We start from the raw sequence: 19,906 nt of genomic DNA, 5'->3' as shown, positions 1-19,906 counted from the left end.
TAAGTTCTGGCCAGTTTCGAGTCTCCTTGCAAAATACATAAACAGTTCTGATAATTTACTACATGAGTAGCCTTATTAGACTAGCACTGATCATAAGTGTTGCTAATTTGCTTAAAAGAAGTTATCATCAGTGACTGCCTGTGTGTCTAAACAAATAGTGTGCCTTGGTCCAGATCACTGAAATGTGTCCTTGGAATTTATGGAACATGTTATGCGAATGAATTAATGAAACATCGAAAATTTGCTCTTTGTGGTGAGAATAAATGTTTGACAGTTTTATTTATTTCTATTCATTAATTTCTTTTAATCTGTGTACAATGTGTTCATCATAAGTTTGCAGTTAAAAATTATTTACATTTGAGAGCTTATAAAATTAAAAGAAAACTCATTTTTCTGTGTCCACTGGATGTTATATTAAACATAATTACATTTACTAATATGATACAATGAGATTAATGAAATGAGCTCATGACAGATGTGACAGAAAGAGCACTTTCCAATTCTTCAGCTGTTGTCTCCTGAGTTGTGTAAAACTGAAGTTCAGTGACTGGTTGGAGAATAATAAATCCATTGTCTGAGAAAAACCCATTGATATTTTCTGCTTCCAACCACACAAAAGGAGCTATAGCATTGGATGAAACGGTGATATTATATGTGTAAGTATCACTGCCAGACACTTGATATGGGCCAGTCACAGATGTTATCTGTAAGAGAGATTGAAATTGTAAAAAGCACATAAAAACAATATTTTATAATGTTAGTGGCACATCTTACACAAGTGGTTACGAAAATGGTAACAATAGTTAAAACCAGAATGAATCTTCTAGTCTACTGGATTGTGTACTGTTTTGAAACTACTTGGCAGATTGAGACTCTTAACCCAGAACCTTAACCAAGGCCAGCACCTTGTAATCCACTAGGACAATGTAATCATGCAGGTGTGTGTGTGTATGTGTACTTAGTTCTGAAGAAGGACATTGTCCGAAAGTTTCATATTGATATTAGTCTTGTTTACATGCCTTATTGACCACTCAGTGTGTCATCCTCATGATTTTAATGTGTATCATTATTCCAGAATGAGGTTTTCACTCTGCTGTCTCAGTCCGGCACACAGTTTTAATCTGCCAGGAAGTTTCATATCATTATTAATACAAAACACACACATGCAAAATTAATTTGTCCCAGATGATTATATATTACATTTTTCCAGCACTGCAGCCCCACTGGGCCAAGCAGTTGTGTTTTGTTTCATCCTTTCCTCACAAATTTCTCTTAGAATTTTTGTTGCCAAACCCTCAAATTGTATGTCAGATTCTTTTTCACCTGTTTATTTTTCTATTATCTGAGTTTATTTCACATATTTACTTTGGGATTTTCAATTTTCCTTTCAGTGTGTAACTCAAGATTTATCTCTGTGTTCCCCCTTCAGTTCTCATTTATAGTTCTCTGATCTTATTTACTACTAAGGACTTGTTGTACATTCCCCCAGTTAGCAGCCGCTTTAGCATCTATTCCCAGAATAGCAAGGAAAATGTGTTCAAACACGTAATAATGCATAACCAGGGAATAAACACAGTATAACACAACTGGTAATTCCGGCATGGTTAGCTAAGTTACTCCAAGAATAAGTTTTGACAGTGACACAAACAGTTACAGAATTTGGCATGAATAGTTACAGAATTTGCATGTTAGAGGAAGGAGAAGAAATAAGGAAATCACACAAATTACATGGAAAAATATGTCAATTCCAAATTTATATAAAAGTTTCTTACTACCACTTTCCAATTTCATGCTTGAAAAACTGGAGCATATAAATGAAATGTGAAGGTATTTCCTAACATAAAAATTTTTGCTTGTAGTAGACCTAACAGGCATTTGATATTGGTACTTCGTGACTTATATTCTGTTGTGTTGTTTATGTGAATGAGGTGCATAAAAATAACCATTTGTGCCAAAATAGTCTCGCTTCTTTGGGTTATTGTTAGGCTGTTGTAGGTAGTCCCACATGCGAGGCAGCATTTAAAAACAGGATGTGGGACTGGGTTTGGCTTTTGAAAGGGATACAATTGCTGCTATATTAGAAAGGCCTATTTCACTTTATCTAGCAGACAGTGTTAAAATAGATGTAATCAAATGAAGAATAGATACTATTTGTATTAACAGCTTTTTCTGTATTACACAATGACATTTTGATTTTTCATGCAGCAAAACATTTGACGAACTTTGATGAGGTAATAGATTCTTACACAGAAAGTAAAGCACACCATGTAAAGCTGTAGCAAGATTAGAGAGAAAAAAATACTGGCATCTATCGGTTGAAGAAATGTGTGCCATCTTTCTTGTATCTTGTCTTTAATGAATTTTTGTCCCCTGTATTTAATTCTGTGCCATACAAAAGAGAAAGTTATTAACTAAACCACAATAAAGAGTGCAAATTTTCTGAAGAGTTCTTAATTCCTCAGTCACAAATAATCCCACCCACTATTAACAGTGAGTTTTTTTTGCTGGGGGTGGGAGGTCAAACCAGGCAACTGGGAGCAGGAGAGGCGCCACAGGACATTTTAATTTATGCTGTCCTGAATATGGGGTTGATGGCTTCCATTGCAAAAAATACCTGTTTGAATACCACAGACCAAAATGCAGTGATGTGTGATAGAAGAATGCTGTATGAAAAGGTGTTGCACTGCACTTTGGCACACTTAAGAGGGAATAACATGTCTTACACGTCCTCAAATATATATATATATATATATATATATATATATATAATTCTTAGAAAGATGTGGGCTGCAAAATGAACATATTTTTGAAAAATAGATTTTTGAAAAATTTTGACATCCCATTGAAATGGATGAGAGGAGGAGGGGTGGGGGAGGTTGGGATGGGGGATGCACCACTATCAAATTTTTGCCCCCATTCAGAAATATCATATCTCAGGCTGCCCACAAATACTTCTCCTTTGAAGGTATACACACACACACACACACACAAATATATATATATATATATATATATATATATATATATATATATATATATATATATATATATATATATATATATATATATGCGCCCATGCCAAGGGCACTCACATGGCACCCTCTTACACCAGTCTGTTTAAGGTCCATCTGGAGGAAACTTTCCAAGCTACATAAGATGATTTTTCCCAGCCTAAACACATTCTCTCCTTTGCACTTCATGAGTTTCTCTTCAACCCAGCATGTCACCTGTTCAGTCATTGACTTGCACTCTGATGCTCCACTACCCCTCCCCCCCCCCCCCTTCCTAAAAAAAAGAAAAACAAATTGTCCTTAGTCCATATCCACCCCACTAACTGTCAGTCAACAGTTCTTGCATTTTAATAGCTTCCGTTCCCTTCACACTAAAAAGCATTTTCTTTACAGTCAGACCATCCATGGGCTGCAGTGCCAAAACACATTATAAACTGGGACAGAGGTTCTGTTTGAGCAAGGCTTCAGATCAGTCATTCAGTTTATTAAAGTCTCACTGACCATTTCATCCTTTATAGCAGCAGAATTCTGAGAGAATGTGCATTGCATGGAATATGAGTGTAGGCTCTGGAAAACAAATGAGCATCAAAGAGTGTACAATACTTCAGTCTGGCTGGTGTCCAGACACCAAGAAGACAGCTGGGTTGGTTGTCAAAATACTGTGTAAAAGAATCGGAATCAACAACACTTAAAGGGTGCCATTAATCTCTTATACATCCCTTCCACACCAGAAAGTCACTCCTATACAGTCTAGCCGCTTGCGGATGAGTCATGTGCAGTAACAAACACGTCCGCAAACTGATATCTTGTGTCATATCTACACATCACCCTAATACTCAACACCCTTTCCCCATCTCCTACAAACCAGCTGCAAAGGACCACAGTCTCTTATAAACCAATACACAAGATTCAAACATCCTCTCTCAGGACTTTGACTGCCTAAATTGCTGGTCATTAAAATTGCAGCACCAGGAAGGGTAGTAAACAATGAATTTTACTTACTGTGCATGTAGTAATAGAAGGTCATTCAATAAGTAAACAGACAAACATATATAGTGAAGGTAATGTGTAGTGCAGGAAACTGAAGCTTTTGTATTAATTGGCAACCTTGTAAAGAGAGTTAATCATTTGTCCAATTAATATTTACATAAAAGTAACATCTAAGGCCTCAGCTGTGATTGTGTGTCTGCTTGAAGAATGTGTATTTGATGAACAGGCTTCTGGGATCTGATTTATAACTATCAGAAAGTATACAACTGCCACAAATATATTCCCAGAAGGAGAAACAATATGGCAGTAGTTGCATGAGCCATGTGAGATTTTATGCACAGGTGGAAAAGTTTAAACACGACCACAGAAGTGTAACTGACAAGCATTGTTCTGGGCATATGGTAGCAGTAAAAGCTTTAGCTTTGCAGGCTTGTATTTATTGGCTTATCCAAGAAAATCAATGACTTACACCTGAATGGATTGCTGAAAAATGTTGAGTAAGTGTTGGTACAATTCATTCCACCATTCAATACAAACTGAACTACCATACAACATGCGGAATGTGTGTCTCCAGAGAACTTACTGTTACCACAAAGAACAGAGATTTCACATTGGCACTGAGCTCAAAGACTGTAGCAGTACCAAAGGTGATGCATTTTTTGGCAGGATTTCAAACACTAATCAAACTTGAACACATCAATTTGAGCAAGAGTTCAAGTGTGAAAGCAGGTGGTGCTAACACACTGAATCACCTGTCCATAAGAAGTTCAAAACTCAACCATAGGCTTGCAAAGGTCATGTTAATCATCTTTTGGAGTTCCCATGGTCCAATGGTCTGTGATTTTTGGAAGAGCAACACTACTCAGGTGTGGCTGAGAGCAAAGTCAAGAAGATACAGCTCCAAACTAATCCACAATTTTTTTTCCAAATCATTACTGTGCTGAGTCATAGTGGTGTCAGAATGATGTCAACAACAATTAAGTTAATGAAGAAGTCATTGTAATCTCACCCAAAACAATTCATCAGTTAAAGTCAAGCATCAAGACAATGTTCATTTTCATTTACTTTTTTATGTAAGAGGGACAGTGCATTCATAGTTCACTCCACCACATCAGATCATTAACTATGTTTTTTCTATTTGAAGGGTCTGTGAAGATCGCATAACAGGGGCTGGTTTTGCCATCATGACACTCCTCCTGCTCATACATTTTTTCTTAAAAATAGCATACATCTTGCTCACCTGACCTAGCTCCATGCAACTTATTCTTGTTTCTACATATGAAGAGCAGCATGGAAAGACACTAGTTTCATCAGTTATAAGCAGTGAAGAAAACATGATGGAGGATCTGACAGCCATGACTGTAAATGGCTATAAAAATACTGTGCCTTTGAAGGTTTGTGCTGTGTGCAGTGCAATAAAATGTTTCAGCAGTGTATTGTCATCCTTAGTGCATCTTTTCAAATTTTTCCATGTAAAAGTTGGCCATTACAGGTGATGCAGGTGAGCCCATTAGAAACCCATTTGCTTGTTTATAGTAGTTTCTGGCATGCAGGAAGTATGTTGTGTCAGTGATGGAAGAAGTTTACTTTGGAAAAATGTGTCTCTATTAGGAGCCCACATGAGTCACTGCAGCCAGTACATTAGAAATTCAGCACTCTTTCTGGGCATCCTAAAACAAATTAAACAGACACAGGGGATAAACTGATGAGTTTTGATGCTGTTTTGTCGTTGATTGTGGTTGCTCTCCAAGAGACACTGATTTACTGGAACAACATTTTCAGCCTTACATGTAAAGTAAATCTCTAAAGTGCCTATATAAATATTTTTTCCTTTATTATTTTGTTTTACTCATTATATTAGTAGTAAATATCAGTACATTCAAGTGGTACATCTACCTGAACATGAATATTTCAATGTATTTGAATATAAGAGAGACTGTTTTTTACTACTGCAACTGAACAATCGAGTGGTAGGGATGAAGAATAAAAGAAGGTGACTGGTGACGCAATGATGAGACATGTGTGTTGGTTTTTGCATGTGAGGGCACAAATAAATCATTTAAATATATATGTGCACCATACCGATGGAATTGCAGAATGACATAAATTCATACTGAGTAAACTGTGAACTGAGTGTTCTGATTTTATGCTTAGATGAACTAAGATAGTTTTCATGTGTGCAATGGATACAGATTGGTGGGACACTGGTGAAACAATGAGTGTGCAGGATATCAGGCTTGAGTATTTCCAAGATTGAGCTTTGATGTGAGTTAAGCCTTGAACTACATTGTATCAATCATTAAACTGAAACCGTTTGATGGGTGCCACTGAGTGGGACACTGTATAGGGACATATATTCCGTAAATACATTAGTGTTGCATATTTGAAACTGTGCATACTCTGGAACTTTAGTCCCTTGAAATCAAGTTCACAATGACAACTGCAACAGTACAGAAGTCCTATTTTTACCCATAACAGATGTATAATGCATCTGGAGATATAATTTTCAAAGCAGAATCACCAAATATCAACATAAATGTCATTGTCACAACACTATCTCTTCAATGAGATGAGGTGCAACCAAAATAGAGAGTTTTCAAAAAGACTGCTAAATAAGATCCAGTTCTCAATTTCAACAGCAGTGTAATAGATCTACCTGTTTTCTCTTTAAAACAAGATGTTGTTGTTGTACCAGTCATAACATAGTAATTTGTTGATCTATGACAACATTGTTACTGTAATACTACCAACATATAAATGCAGCATTTGCTACACATCCCTTGCTAAAGTTTTTGATTATTTGTAAAAGAGTACTTACTCATGTTCCCATTCATTTGGTTCATTAACCATGTTTCATAGATTCTAACTTCCCATGTGGTTTTTCTGAAGTGAGCAGATTTGTAAACCACCATTATACAATGTGCATAAGAACTTATCCTAGATGTGCTTTGTTCTGATTAGCCAAGAACACAACCAGTCTAGTACTTGAAACTGAGGGCTGATGAACACTTGTCTGAGGCTGGCTTGTTTACAAAATTATAAGTTGCACATGTTGTGGACATCAGTACATTTAGAGTAACTGAGGGCACTTCTGGGCCCACACATACTTATTCAACATTATTGGTGCAATATACTTGTGGGAACTGTATTTAATGTCAGAGAATGATGTTTCTCTTAATTTTCTTGAAAATACTTTTTGCAAGCAAGTAAAGTTATAGGGTGAGTACATAAGTACAGTTAAACTGATTTTGAGCTGAACAATATGTTTAATTTAATTCTTTTAGACTATAATCTCACATCTAGAATGAAACACTGTTAAACAGCACACCTAAATTCATTCAGTGTAACTAGTGAGATTAGGTCACCACTTGATTAGACAGTCATTTATGTTAGATGGTCATTTAACTATTCAAATTTAGATTGGGCACTGCAGTTACATACTTTCTGCACGACGGAAACAACTATGAACAGGTTAATGAATTTCTTATGAGCGTGCCACTATCATGTGTCATGGCAAATATTTAACTGGAAGAATTAGAAAATACTGCATTTAGGACATTGCCTCAGCTACCTAAACATTTCTACAGACATGCTGATGACACATCTCAACAAGATCCATGAGATGATTAAGCTCTGTCTAAGAGAGGTATCATTCCAATGTCTCCAACCATCTGCAAAATAAAGAACATTCTGGGCAATGTGAAATGTTACCTCAAATTTTGTTCACCTGGGTCTAGCACATTCCGTGCGAATGTGGAAAATCTTACATTGGACAAGTGCAAGGCTCTCTCTCTCTCTCTCTCTCTCTATCAAGAGAAAAAAAATGTTCCCTGGCTGAGCATAGCCCATCGGAAAAGCACCTCTTCAATTTCTAAAAGATGTCTGCCTTCTGCTTAGCTAATCGTTGCTTAGACAGCATTGTTAAGGAGGCAATCAAGATACGAGTGCTGACAAATCTTGTTAATCACGATAAGGATTTTGCCCCCCATCCGAATTCTGAATTGTTTATTAGTCTCATAAGATAAATAATCAAATTCATTTGATTCAGGTACAGGAGACATGTCAAAAGTTTGGTAAAATTTACCGTAAACATAGAAAGCTGATGTTTACATACAGCATCATAGTAATAACACAATTTTGTTTTATATACACAAAAGGCAGAGATAATAATAATAATAAAAATAATATCTAAAAATCTAACACTAAATTACCCTAGCTCAAATCATCATGTCATCCTCTAAAAATTCTTCTATCAAATAGTAACATTTCTCCCCCAGCATCTGATGTAGCCTTATTTTTAGGATCTCTGGATTAAAAGTAAATATATGTTTGCCCATTAATTTGTTACATATTGTCATCCCCATATAATGTGGAGCCTGTTCAAATAATTTCAATTTATGTGTGAGAAGCATAAAATTATTTTTATTTCTTGTGTTTTATGTGTGGTTAAAATGATTTTCCTCAAATAATTTTTGCCTGCTGTGTAGGAAGATAACAATTTCATAAATTTGTATGGAGGGTACAGTTAGGATTTACAGTTGTTGAAATAATGGGTGATAAGATTCTGTTTTCTGTGCGGTACACATGTATCTGATAACTCTTTTCTGAAGTTTCAGTATGCGAGATACTCTACTTGAACTTCCTCAGAAAATTACACCATACCTAATGACTGATTCAAAATAACTATGGTATGCTATTTTTTGTATACTCATGTCAACAGAATTTGCAAGTATCTGCATTGCAAATGCAAAACTGCTTACTTTATTTGATAAGGATTCAATTTGTGTGTTCTGGTTCAAGTTCTTGTCCACATTTAGTCCTAGGAACTTGACAGTATCAGCTTCTTCCATAAGTTGATTATTGCGTTATATTTTAAGCTCTGCACATTTTGAGTGTTTGGTTTGGAAGTGTACCATATGGGGTCTTGCAACATTCAGTTTCAACCCATTCAACTGGAACCAGTTTTCTAGGGTGTCCAGTGTGCTCACATTGAAGTTTGGAATTTTTTCTGCATCACCATCTTCAATTAAAACAGAAATATTGTCTGCAAACAGAACTGATGGGGAATTGATATTTGTGGATAAGTCATTTACATAGAATAGAAACAAGATTGGCCCCAAAAGGAGCCTTGAGGCACACCTTGTGATACAGTACTCCATTTCGAAAAATAATTCACCACATGTGAAGTGATAGTTACCCTTTGTTTTCTGTTCTACAGGTATGATGTAAGCCATTTGAGAGTATTGCCCCCAAGCCCATATTTATATAATTGGTAGATAAGCAATGCATGGTTTACATAGTCCAAGGTTTTAGTAAGATCACATAAAATACTAGCAACTTTACTCATCTGGTCCAGTGATTTCCATATCTTTTCAATAAAGTTATTTACTGCATCCAGAGTGTTTTTTCCTGGTTGAAATCCAAATTGATTATTTATAATGATATCTTTTTCACAATAAAATTTTGTATCTGGTTTGCTGCTACTTTCTCAAACACTTTCGGCAAGATTGGAAGAATAGAAATAGGATGATAGTTTCCCATATCTTCCCTCGACCCTTTCTTGAACAGAGGTCTGACTTTGGCATACTTCAACAACACATCAGGAAAGCACCCCTGTTTAAAAGATTGCTTAATTGTTTTAGGTAGTGGAGGTGCTATTATGTGGTACACTGCTTTAATCACTCTAGTCAGTATCCCATCCCACCCAGCTGAATTTTTATTTTTTAATGATAATATAATATTTTCCACATACTTTATTGAGACTTTTTTAAAATCTGTGAGATACTCAGCTCCTTGCTGGAGTCCAAAGGGGTTTACTTTACTCTGATACTCTACTATATCAACATCTGGCTTTGCCACATTTATGAAGAATTAATTTAAACACTCCGATATTTGATCTGGGTTTACAATAAGGCTATAATTTACTTTAATCCTAGATATTTCGTTTCTATTAACTCTAACATCTAATTCTGATTTGACAACAGACACACTGCCTTTGTTTTACTTTTATGTTGTGAAATGAACTTATTGTTTGTCATTTCCTTGGCTGCTTTCACAACTTTTTTGATGGTAGCCTTATAACATCTAACATATTCAGTAAAATACATGTTTTTATTATATTTCAGTTCATTATGTAGTTGCCTCTTCCTAACACTAGAAATTGTTATACCCAGAGTTATCCATTTAACTTTACCAGTGATTTTGTTACATGTGGTTGTAAATGGAAAAGTTTCCTTAAACACCCTAAGAAAACTGCTTAAAAATTTGTCAAAGATACTACAACTTGAAATAAAACTATCACAAGGCCATTCAACCTCTCTTAACGTATTTATAAATACAGTTAAATTTTTTTCATTGAACTTCCTTCTCATAGAGCTTCTGTTACATGGAATTTCTTTGTTAATTTTTGGTAGTTCAATCAACAATGAGGAGTGGTCAGAGATTCCTAGATCCAAGCAAAATTTATGGACATCTTCAAATACATAGTTGGTTAGGATATTGTCAGTACAGGTTGCTGACTGTGCATTTACCCTAGTGGCTTGCTTAATGTTTACTTTCAAGCCAAAACTTTTTGCTATGTCAGTGAATTTGGACACATCATTGCTTTCACCTAGGATATTAATGTTGAAGTCAGCAGCTATTACAACCTTTTTTTTCTTTCTCTTTGTTTACATTTTCAAGGAGGCCCTGAAATTTGGCCAGAAAAGCTTCAATTGCAGCTTTCTCTGGTACTCTAAATAGAAACTACTATGATATTTAGGTCCCTTAACTCGATCAGCAGCTCTCAAATATACTATATTCATTCAAATGATTAAAATCATTTCTTATTACATATTTTACATCAGAATGAGTAAGTATGCAAGAGCTTCCAAGTGATTTTTCATGTCTACAAAAGCTGTTTGCTACTTCAAAATTTCTGATTTTGTTAAGAATTTTAATATTATCACATGTAAGCCAATGCTCATTGAGACAAATAACTTTGATATTTTTCACTCTGAAAGAATAATTTATAAATCATCCATTTTATGACTTTTGTTTTGACAGTTGGCACTTAGACCGTTTATATTCAAGTGCATTATGTAGGTACATCATTTCTTATTTATGGTTTCAAGCAGTATTTTCTTTCTTGGGTACCATTTTGGTCTTGCTGTTTTAGTTACCAAATGCTGTTTCTCATCCCCATCATTCCTTATAAGTTTCCCCCATTATTCAGAATTTTTCAAGCATCAGTAAACATTTTACAAAGAATTTTTGATCCTAATCTGTTTAAATGAAGACCATCTTTACACAGGCATTTATTGCTTAAGAACATATTTGGATTTACATACACGGCTCCCATATCATTACAGCTTTTGTTTATATCACTGTTTATTCTTGCTATAGAACTATCACTCATGGATCTACTGTAGACAATACCACTCACTACAATTCTAGATGTCTTGTAGGTGTTTCTAGCAGACTGAATTAAATTTCTTGTTTCATTTACAATTTCCTCTTCAATCTTCCTTCTAAGGGAATTTGTACCTACGTGGTTGAAGATCTCAGGTAATTCTTCCGAGATGCATCTGCTGAACCATCCTGTGAGATGTATATGTTGTTAAAATGTCTCTTCAATTGATGGGTCTTGATGCCTGGGTGAACATCTATTATGGAATTTGTCAGTGCCACATTTTGGAGCAGAGAATTGCCTATAACAAGGGAATTACTGTTTTCGTTCTGTTTTATGTTACTGAGGCGCATTGAGTTCTTTTTTTCTGTATGTTACGCTTGTTCACTTATATTTATTTGGAGTTTTTGTGATTTCTGTGCTAGTTTCTTCTGTACATGTTACAGGCGCATTGTTTTGAACAGATGTATCAATCCATGTGTTTTTCATGTTATTTTCATAAATCGCCTCAACTTTTTCACAAAAACATTTTCTTCCGCTTTTCAGGTCACAGTTTTCTTGCTTCTGCACTGATAGTTCTGCTTTTAAAATGTGAATGTCACTACAAAGGATTTTGATAATTTCTTCCTTTGAGCTCACAGTGGAAGCTAGTTTCGCTTTCTCATTCTACAAACACTCTAGGCATGACCAGTGAATATCATCACTTACAAATTTTAAACATATTTTTGCACATCTTTCATGCAGCTGAAAGTTGCGTTTAACACACAAGATTCCTTTTCCAACCTGTTTCTGATACGTTTTACATGATACACTATTTAATTTTTACCTATTTACGAGCACTGCGTCACTACACTTTTCAATAGGTGCCATCTTGCCATCTCACCAGAGCACTGAAATTAGTCTTTGAAGCAATAAGATGGGAGAGACAGCAGTTGTAGTGGTTTTCCTACTTTTATTTTCTTCTTTGGTTGTCCTCAGTGTCAACGTACTGCATTGTTACACTGGCTGAAAAATGGGGTTTATAATTTGGTCACTGACTACTGTAAATAATGTAGCCGCCATATGCACTGTTGCGTTTCACAGTCTTTTACTTTAACTGTTTACTACCCCCCAATATTATACAGTTATATGACCAGTGCACTATTGTTTAAAATTTCCATAAGCCTCATTAATAGTTTGCACGCGAACCATCCACATACTGCTACAATAGTTTATAGTTGAACAACTATGAGCAATAGAAGCCTAACCACAAAGTTCACAGTTCTTGAGGAATAATCAGGTATGTATTGAGCAGACACTGCCACTGTTTTAACACCCAGCCTAATTGTGTAACACTTATTACACTGTTAAGTTGAGGCATTGTTGTCGCTCTAACCAACGCAGGTGCCTCGTCTGACACTCGGCTGTGGATTGACTGACTCATGACCAAAACTTGGGCCCTTATATGTAATCACAATAATAGGTACTGAAACTACACATTGCTCGAAGTTAAATCTACAGAAATTACAATTAAAACTTAACTCATTTAATTAACTGAATACATTGAAAGTTTCATTCCTTTTAACAGTTTCTCCTACTACAAGGTTTAGGCTGAAATATTTGTTTAAATTATGAAATTAACAAATATCATTATGCAAACAATACATCTGATAAAACTTTTAAATACTTTGGAATTAATTAAGAGCTGGCTTTGCTTACATGTTTTCAAATAGAGCCAAATAGATCCTTTAAGAATACTATTAGCTGTTCCTCCAAATGTTTATAATTAGTGCATAATTTATATTTGTTTATAAGTCAACGACAGAATTTAAGTTACAAAACAATAACTGATTTCGCCCTATAACAAAAGGTACTAACTATTAATAGTCAAAATAAATTAGAAACTCAATTACATACATAAAACTAGGCACAAAATTAGATCTGGTGTTATTTACTTTAAAAATGAGGGCCAACCTTTCTCTTTTATGAAAATGCAGACTATGGTCACGTATCTTAATAGTAATTAGTCAAAAATGAAAAAAAAAAAATGAATTTTGAGGAGGCAGATGGCAGAACAAGAGGGGAATTAAAAATATCCCAGCTTGCTTTGTTACACAGTCTGCATTGTGTATGGAGCCATGTATGACAGATGCAAGTTGCTAGCTACATAAACAACTGGCCAGACTGCTGTAAACTGTCGTGGAGCAGCTGTTATGTGATTTAAATACCTGTGCTGATACCTATATATGGAGACTAGTTTGTAACAGACTGGCACTTTGCCAGGAAGTGGAAAGGCAGACATCAGCATTTCTGAAACACCATGCCCACACTGCCATCTTACATGGCAAGAAACCCATGAATATTTTATTGTATACAAACGTCACCAAGAATGGATTCACTGATTAACCAATATGTTATGTACACTCAAGAGTACTTAGAAGGTGATAAGATTGCTTAGCTTTCTGCAAAGTTCTTTTTTTTTCTTTTTTTTATGGGGGGGGGGGGGTTCCTTTGATCCCACATTTCTCATTTTGACCACATTCTCTGCTACCTTCTATCCCACTCACATGTCCACCTCTGCAGCCATGCCCTCCACATCAACTCATAAAGCCATACTCTTGCTTTCCTTTCGGTGGTCACAATCTTCCTTTGTTCTATTGCTCCCTCCCAAGCCATTTCTGCACTCATTAGGCACCATCTGCAACTCTTTCTGCCTGTGTCAGAGAGTGTGAACTGGTTATACATTCCTTATCAGTCTCAACCTGCCTATCCCTACCAGTTTACCAGTTATCACCCATTCTTCCTTCTACCTCTTCAGTCCCCTCCCTCCCCCGTGCCCCCCCCCCCCCCCCCCAAAAAAAAAACTTTCTTCACCCATCCAGTACACCATGGTCAACCTCTTACCACTGTTTGGTGGCCCTGTCACTTCAATGTATTTAGCTGGGACCAAACATTTTTGACTAATTTTTTGGAGAACTAGTGTAGCAACAAAACTATTTGTTGACTTTCACTTCAGAATAGACTGTACTATATGTGAGTGCAGGCTTTCTTGGTGAATTTCATATATGACTTCTTCATGGGTTGTCAGCCGAGTAGCATCATTGTCTCGCTATGAGACAATGGTGCTACTCAGCTGACAGCCCTTGAAGACTTCATATAAGACTGTACTATGTTACTTCATTACTCAAGTAACCACTTTATCACAAATTAGGTTCCAATGGCATATTTATTAGAAAAAAACGCTTTGACAACACTCTCTTTAGGTGAATAAAATATATGTCATTCACTTGCTCACACACTAGGATTATCTGAGTGTTGCAACTACATCCTGATCTTCAACTGCTACTTGCTTTTATGGTGACTTCTTTCCTTCTCATCCTGAATGGTGAGTCTCCCCTGACCTGCAGTTCTGGGTGACTTTCCCAAAATCTACCCCTTTTCCTAGACCTTTCCATTTCTTTTCCTTCACCCTCCTTCCTTGCCATTTGACCCTTCTGCCTGAAGAAGCAACCACTGGCTCTGAAAGCTTGCCAGTTACAACAGCCTTTTATGTGTGTGTTCTGCCATTGCTTGGTGAGAGATTTTTATCCACCCAATTAAATAATTTATATCTAAAAACAAAGATGATGAGACTTACCAAACAAAAGTGCTGGCAGGTTGATAGACACACAAACAAACACAAACATACACACAAAATTCAAGCTTTCGCAACAAACGGTTGCTTCATCACGAAAGAGGGAAGGAGAGGGAAAGACAAAAGGATGTGGGTTTTAAGGGAGAGGGTAAGGAGTCATTCCAATCCCGGGAGTGGAAAAACTTACCTTAGGGGGCAAAAAGGACAGGTATACACTCGCGCACACACACACACATATCCATCTGCACATACACAGACACAAGCACGTCCAGGGCCTCACTGCGATGGAGCACTTCCTTTCATGCCAATCAGCTGCCACCCTACCTAAAATCTCTTTCCTCATTACCTTAGCCAGCTTCATCCTGACCCACAACTTCTTCACTTTTGAAGGCCAGACATACCAACAATTAAAGGGAACAGCCATGGGTACCAGGATGGCCCCCTCGTACGCCAACCTATTTATGGGTCACTTAGAGGAAGCCTTCTTGGTTACCCAGGCCTGCCAACCCAAAGTTTGGTACAGATTTATTGATGACATCTTCATGATCTGGATTCACAGTGAAGAAGAACTCCAGAATTTACTCTCCAACCTCAACTCCTTTGGTTCCATCAGATTCACCTGGTCCTACTCCAAATCCCATGCCACTTTCCTTGACGTTGACCTCCATCTGTCCAATGGCCAGCTTCACACGTCCGTCCACATCAAACCCACAAACAAACAACAGTACCTCCATTATGACAGCTGCCACCCATTCCACATCAAACGGTCTCTTCCCTACAGCCTAGGTCTTCGTGGCAAACGAATCTGCTCCAGTCCAGAATCCCTGAACCATTACACCAACAACCTGAAAACAGCTTTCTCATCCTGCAACTACCCTCCCGACCTGGTACAGAAGCAAATAACCAGAGCCACTTCCTCATCCCCTCAAACCCAGAACCTCCCACAGAAGAACCCCAAAAGTGCCCCACTTGTGACAGGATACTTTCTGGGACTGGATCAGACTCTGAATGTGGCTCTCCAGCAGGGATATGACTTCCTCAAATCCTGCCCTGAAATGAGATCCATCCTTCATGAAATCCTCCCCACTCCACCAAGAGTGTCTTTCCGCTGTCCACCTAACCTTCGTAACCTCTTAGTTCATCCCTATGAAATCCCCAAACCACCTTCCCTACCCTCTGGCTCCTACCCTTGTAACTGCCCCCGGTGTAAAACCTGTCCCATGCACCCTCCCACCACCACCTACTCCAGTCCTGTAACCCGAAAGGTGTACACGATCAAAGGCAGAGCCACATGTGAAAGCACCCACGTGATTTACCAACTGACCTGCCTACACTGTGAAGCTTTCTATGTGGGAATGACCAGCAACCAACTGTCCATTCACATGAATGGACACAGGCAGACAGTGTTTGTTGGTAATGAGGATCACCCTGTGGCTAAACATGCCTTGGTGCATGGCCAGCACATCTTGGCACAGTGTTACACTGTCCGGGTTATCTGGATACTTCCCACTAACACCAACCTTTCAGAACTCCGGAGATGGGAACTTGCCCTTCTGTATAACCTCTCTTCTTGTTACCCGCCAGGCCTCAACCTCCGCTAATTTCAAGTTGCCGCCGCTCATACCTCACCTGTCTTTCAACAACATCTTTGCCTCTTTACTTCCGCCTCGACTGACATCTCTGCCCAAACTCTTTGCCTTTACAAATGTCTGCTTGTGTCTGTGTATGTGCAGATGGATATGTGTGTGTGTGCGTGAGTGTATACCTGTCCTTTTTTCCCCCTAAGGTAAGTCTTTTCGCTCCCAGGATTGGAATGACTCCTTACCCTCTCCCTTAAAACCCACATCCTTTCATCTTTCGCTCTCCTTCCCTCTTTCCTGATGAAGCAACCGTTTGTTGCGAAAGCTTGAATTTTGTGTGTATGTTTGTGTTCGTTTGTGTGTCTATCGACCTGCCAGCGCTTTTGTTTGGTAAGTCTCATCATCTTTGTTTTTAGATATATTTTTCCCACGTGGAATGTTTCCCTCTATTATATTCATACAATTAAATAATTTTGTCAACAACTCCAATAAGGATATATATGCACCAACATGTAGGCAAGGGATTAGTGTGGTATTCACATCTTTCTGATGTGCAAGCTGTAAATGCTTCATTGTGAACTATGGCGACATTACTACCAAATGCATACAAACAGGGTGGTGAACATCCAACATTCTAGACTGTATGGCCTTTGAATAGAAGCTTTTTGATTGGCCCTTATATTTTTGCATTGCATGGAACTGACTTTCCTAATCTTAAGGAACTATTTGATAACCTGGTATTTGACCAATGCTGTTTTTTCACATCTTTTTAGACAATTATTAGCCAAGTGACTTGAAGTTAAACACCAAATATCCTACTTGTAGTGATGCAGAGGCTTTACTTATGATGTAGTCATCCAGGCAGCAAAAGAAATGGTCGTTCCACATCAGTATGAATTTATTCCAGACTTTATGTAGCATGTTTCTTTCTACAAGGATGCCCTGTGCATTTTTTACTGGACTTACTCTTATGTTTTCACTCACTTGTCCTCTGCACATTCATATGATTGCAGTCTATGAGCTAGATTGTAAGGTTTGTTTTTTGTTACACAGGACTCTGGACAGCTCACGCCATCTATTCCTTGAAGTAATTACCTAGTAGTTGATTTGTAGTTTGTGGTTCCATCATCTGATGTTAATAATCCCAAATATTTGTATTTGATAAGTCTCAGTGAATGGATTCAATAAACATCATCAGGTAGGCTGGATATATGGTAATCAAAGTTTCATTGTATGAATTAATCCTGCTGATATGTAAGTCAACATTCTGTCAGACTTCCCTCAAATGTTCAAACCAGAGGATGAGGTTTCTTCCCTTCATTATTGTTTTGCAGAATGCTATGAAGTGCACATGCAGACCAATCCACTTGTTACCCTAGCATGATGATGTACACACCTCAATGTGCCCTTTTTCTGTGATGCAGAAATTCTTTTCAATCAATGACAAGGGTGACCTACTTTATCAGTGAACAGCCTGAAGGCTGAAGGGTACACACAAAATTTTTTACTCTATACAGCATGTATACGCAGACAAGGAAAAAAAATTCCTGGATTTCACCCAGATTTCCCGGTTAAAAATACACTTTCTCCCAGGTGAAAACACACTTTTCCCATATTAAGTGACTGTATATATTCCCTCAGTACTGTAAAACTTATCAATCCTTTGAGTGGTTATGGTTTCATACACGGATGTGGAATTTCCTGGCACTTTAGGAAATGAAACTCAGGGGGAAAAAAAAACACGTTTTGGAAAGATCTTTGATGTGCAGTGACATGTATGCTGCATATTTTGGTATTACAATTCAAATTCCACCAAACATCCCATATTACTTTCCAAGATTGTGATGCACTGTTGTAAGCCAGTCATAACTCATGTCATGTGATCTCACCAGCAGATGACAGCGGATATTCAGAGCATAGGACATGTGATGTAATCAGCCAATAGCAACATCACTATTAAGTAGTGCGAACACACAAACAGGACACGTTAATGGTTTAAATTAATATACATAGTGTTGCTACAAGAAAAGCAATGCCTTCGCAAATAATATTAGTCTCTACAGTTAATAAGCTGCAAGAAAAGATAAGCTTTCACATATAATGTTGGTCTTTTTGCGTGTGTTACACTTTAGGGTATATCACACAAATGTGCCAGTAAAATTTTTAACAATGACATAAATGTCTGATCTTCTGGGCTCAAAATTCTTCTAAATGGCTTGTCATCAAAGAGTTGATTCTTAAATGAGAGTCAATCACTCTGTGATTTAAGATATTCATTGTACATTCTCACACATAGTTCAACTTCTGTAAAAGGAAATTTACTTTGAATGTAACACTTTTCAAACCACCATTCACAATATTGTCCCGTGATCTGTTAGAAATAGGTTTGTTTTAGCAGTTGCCAGAGAGCACCAGATAACAGGTGCCACCACACCTGCGCAGCTACGATGACGTAGGAAGCCCGTATGTTCGTACGTGTAAAACATCAAAAGATCTTACACTATGTCATAAAAGAAACAAGATGTCAGAGGATACTCCAAGAGCATTGGAATTTTGTGAACTATACCAAATTGTGCACATTTAAAGTGCATACTTAAAGTGCACATTTATATGTCCAGATTCACAATGAAGTAGGCCTCGACCTAGTATTAAACTTTTCAGTGTGGTTTTCAGGATGAAAATTTCTTTGAGTACCATTACTGCATTATCTCATGTTTGGTTCTTTATTATGGCATAATGCCATTCTTGCTAGAAGATGAAAACGTGTACATGAAAAGCAGCAAACAGTTGAAACTAGCCATTAGTGTGGAATTAAATACTTTGTTTCAGATACATTGACTGCCTCAGCAGAAAAGATTAATAAAAGCAAAATTTCTTTAGAAAACTGACAAAAATAACTTTATTGTGCTGCAAGGCGATTAATGCTTGACCGCCAGAAAGAAAAATCTGAAACTAATAACATATTTTAGCCTTCTGTAACTATGTGAATGTATTTTAATTCACATTATAGCTCCCGGCCACTGAAACCTGTTTTGTTTCCATTTGACATGAGAGCAGTAAATGAAGAGGAAACAGCAAAATTACTAAATGTAAACATGGATCAATGGATACTACCCACTTCCCTACTATAACTCAGACTGCTCTGTGCATCAGCCCTGATCTAAGGTATTTCTGAACTGGGGAAGTACTACATAGTGCCCTCCCCCCTCCCTCAAGTGTTTGATAGTTGTCAAAAATTAAAAAAAAAAAAACAGTTTTCAAAAATATGTTCATTTCAGTGCACATCTTTCTTAAGAGACTGACACACAAAACATATATGTTCGAG

The 19,906-nt window shown here is 37.2% G+C and overlaps 1 protein-coding gene across 1 annotated transcript in view; it reads right to left on the bottom strand.

Moving 5' to 3' along the window:
* Positions 1–403: 403 nt before the first annotated feature.
* The window catches only part of LOC126481767 (beta-mannosidase-like), a 279,943-nt gene continuing 260,440 nt past the window's right edge, over positions 404–19,906 (bottom strand). Inside the window, exon 14 of the mRNA XM_050105721.1 lies at positions 404–704. Coding sequence (XP_049961678.1) covers positions 453–704 — 252 coding nt within the window. The 3' untranslated portion in view covers positions 404–452. The remainder of the gene's footprint in view (positions 705–19,906) is intronic.

Source organism: Schistocerca serialis, chromosome 5 (assembly GCF_023864345.2).
Source record: "Schistocerca serialis cubense isolate TAMUIC-IGC-003099 chromosome 5, iqSchSeri2.2, whole genome shotgun sequence".
In the NCBI taxonomy this organism is placed as follows: domain Eukaryota; kingdom Metazoa; phylum Arthropoda; class Insecta; order Orthoptera; family Acrididae; genus Schistocerca; species Schistocerca serialis.
Note: the sequence above shows the minus strand (reverse complement) of the source record. Positions and strands in the feature narration are given on the sequence as shown.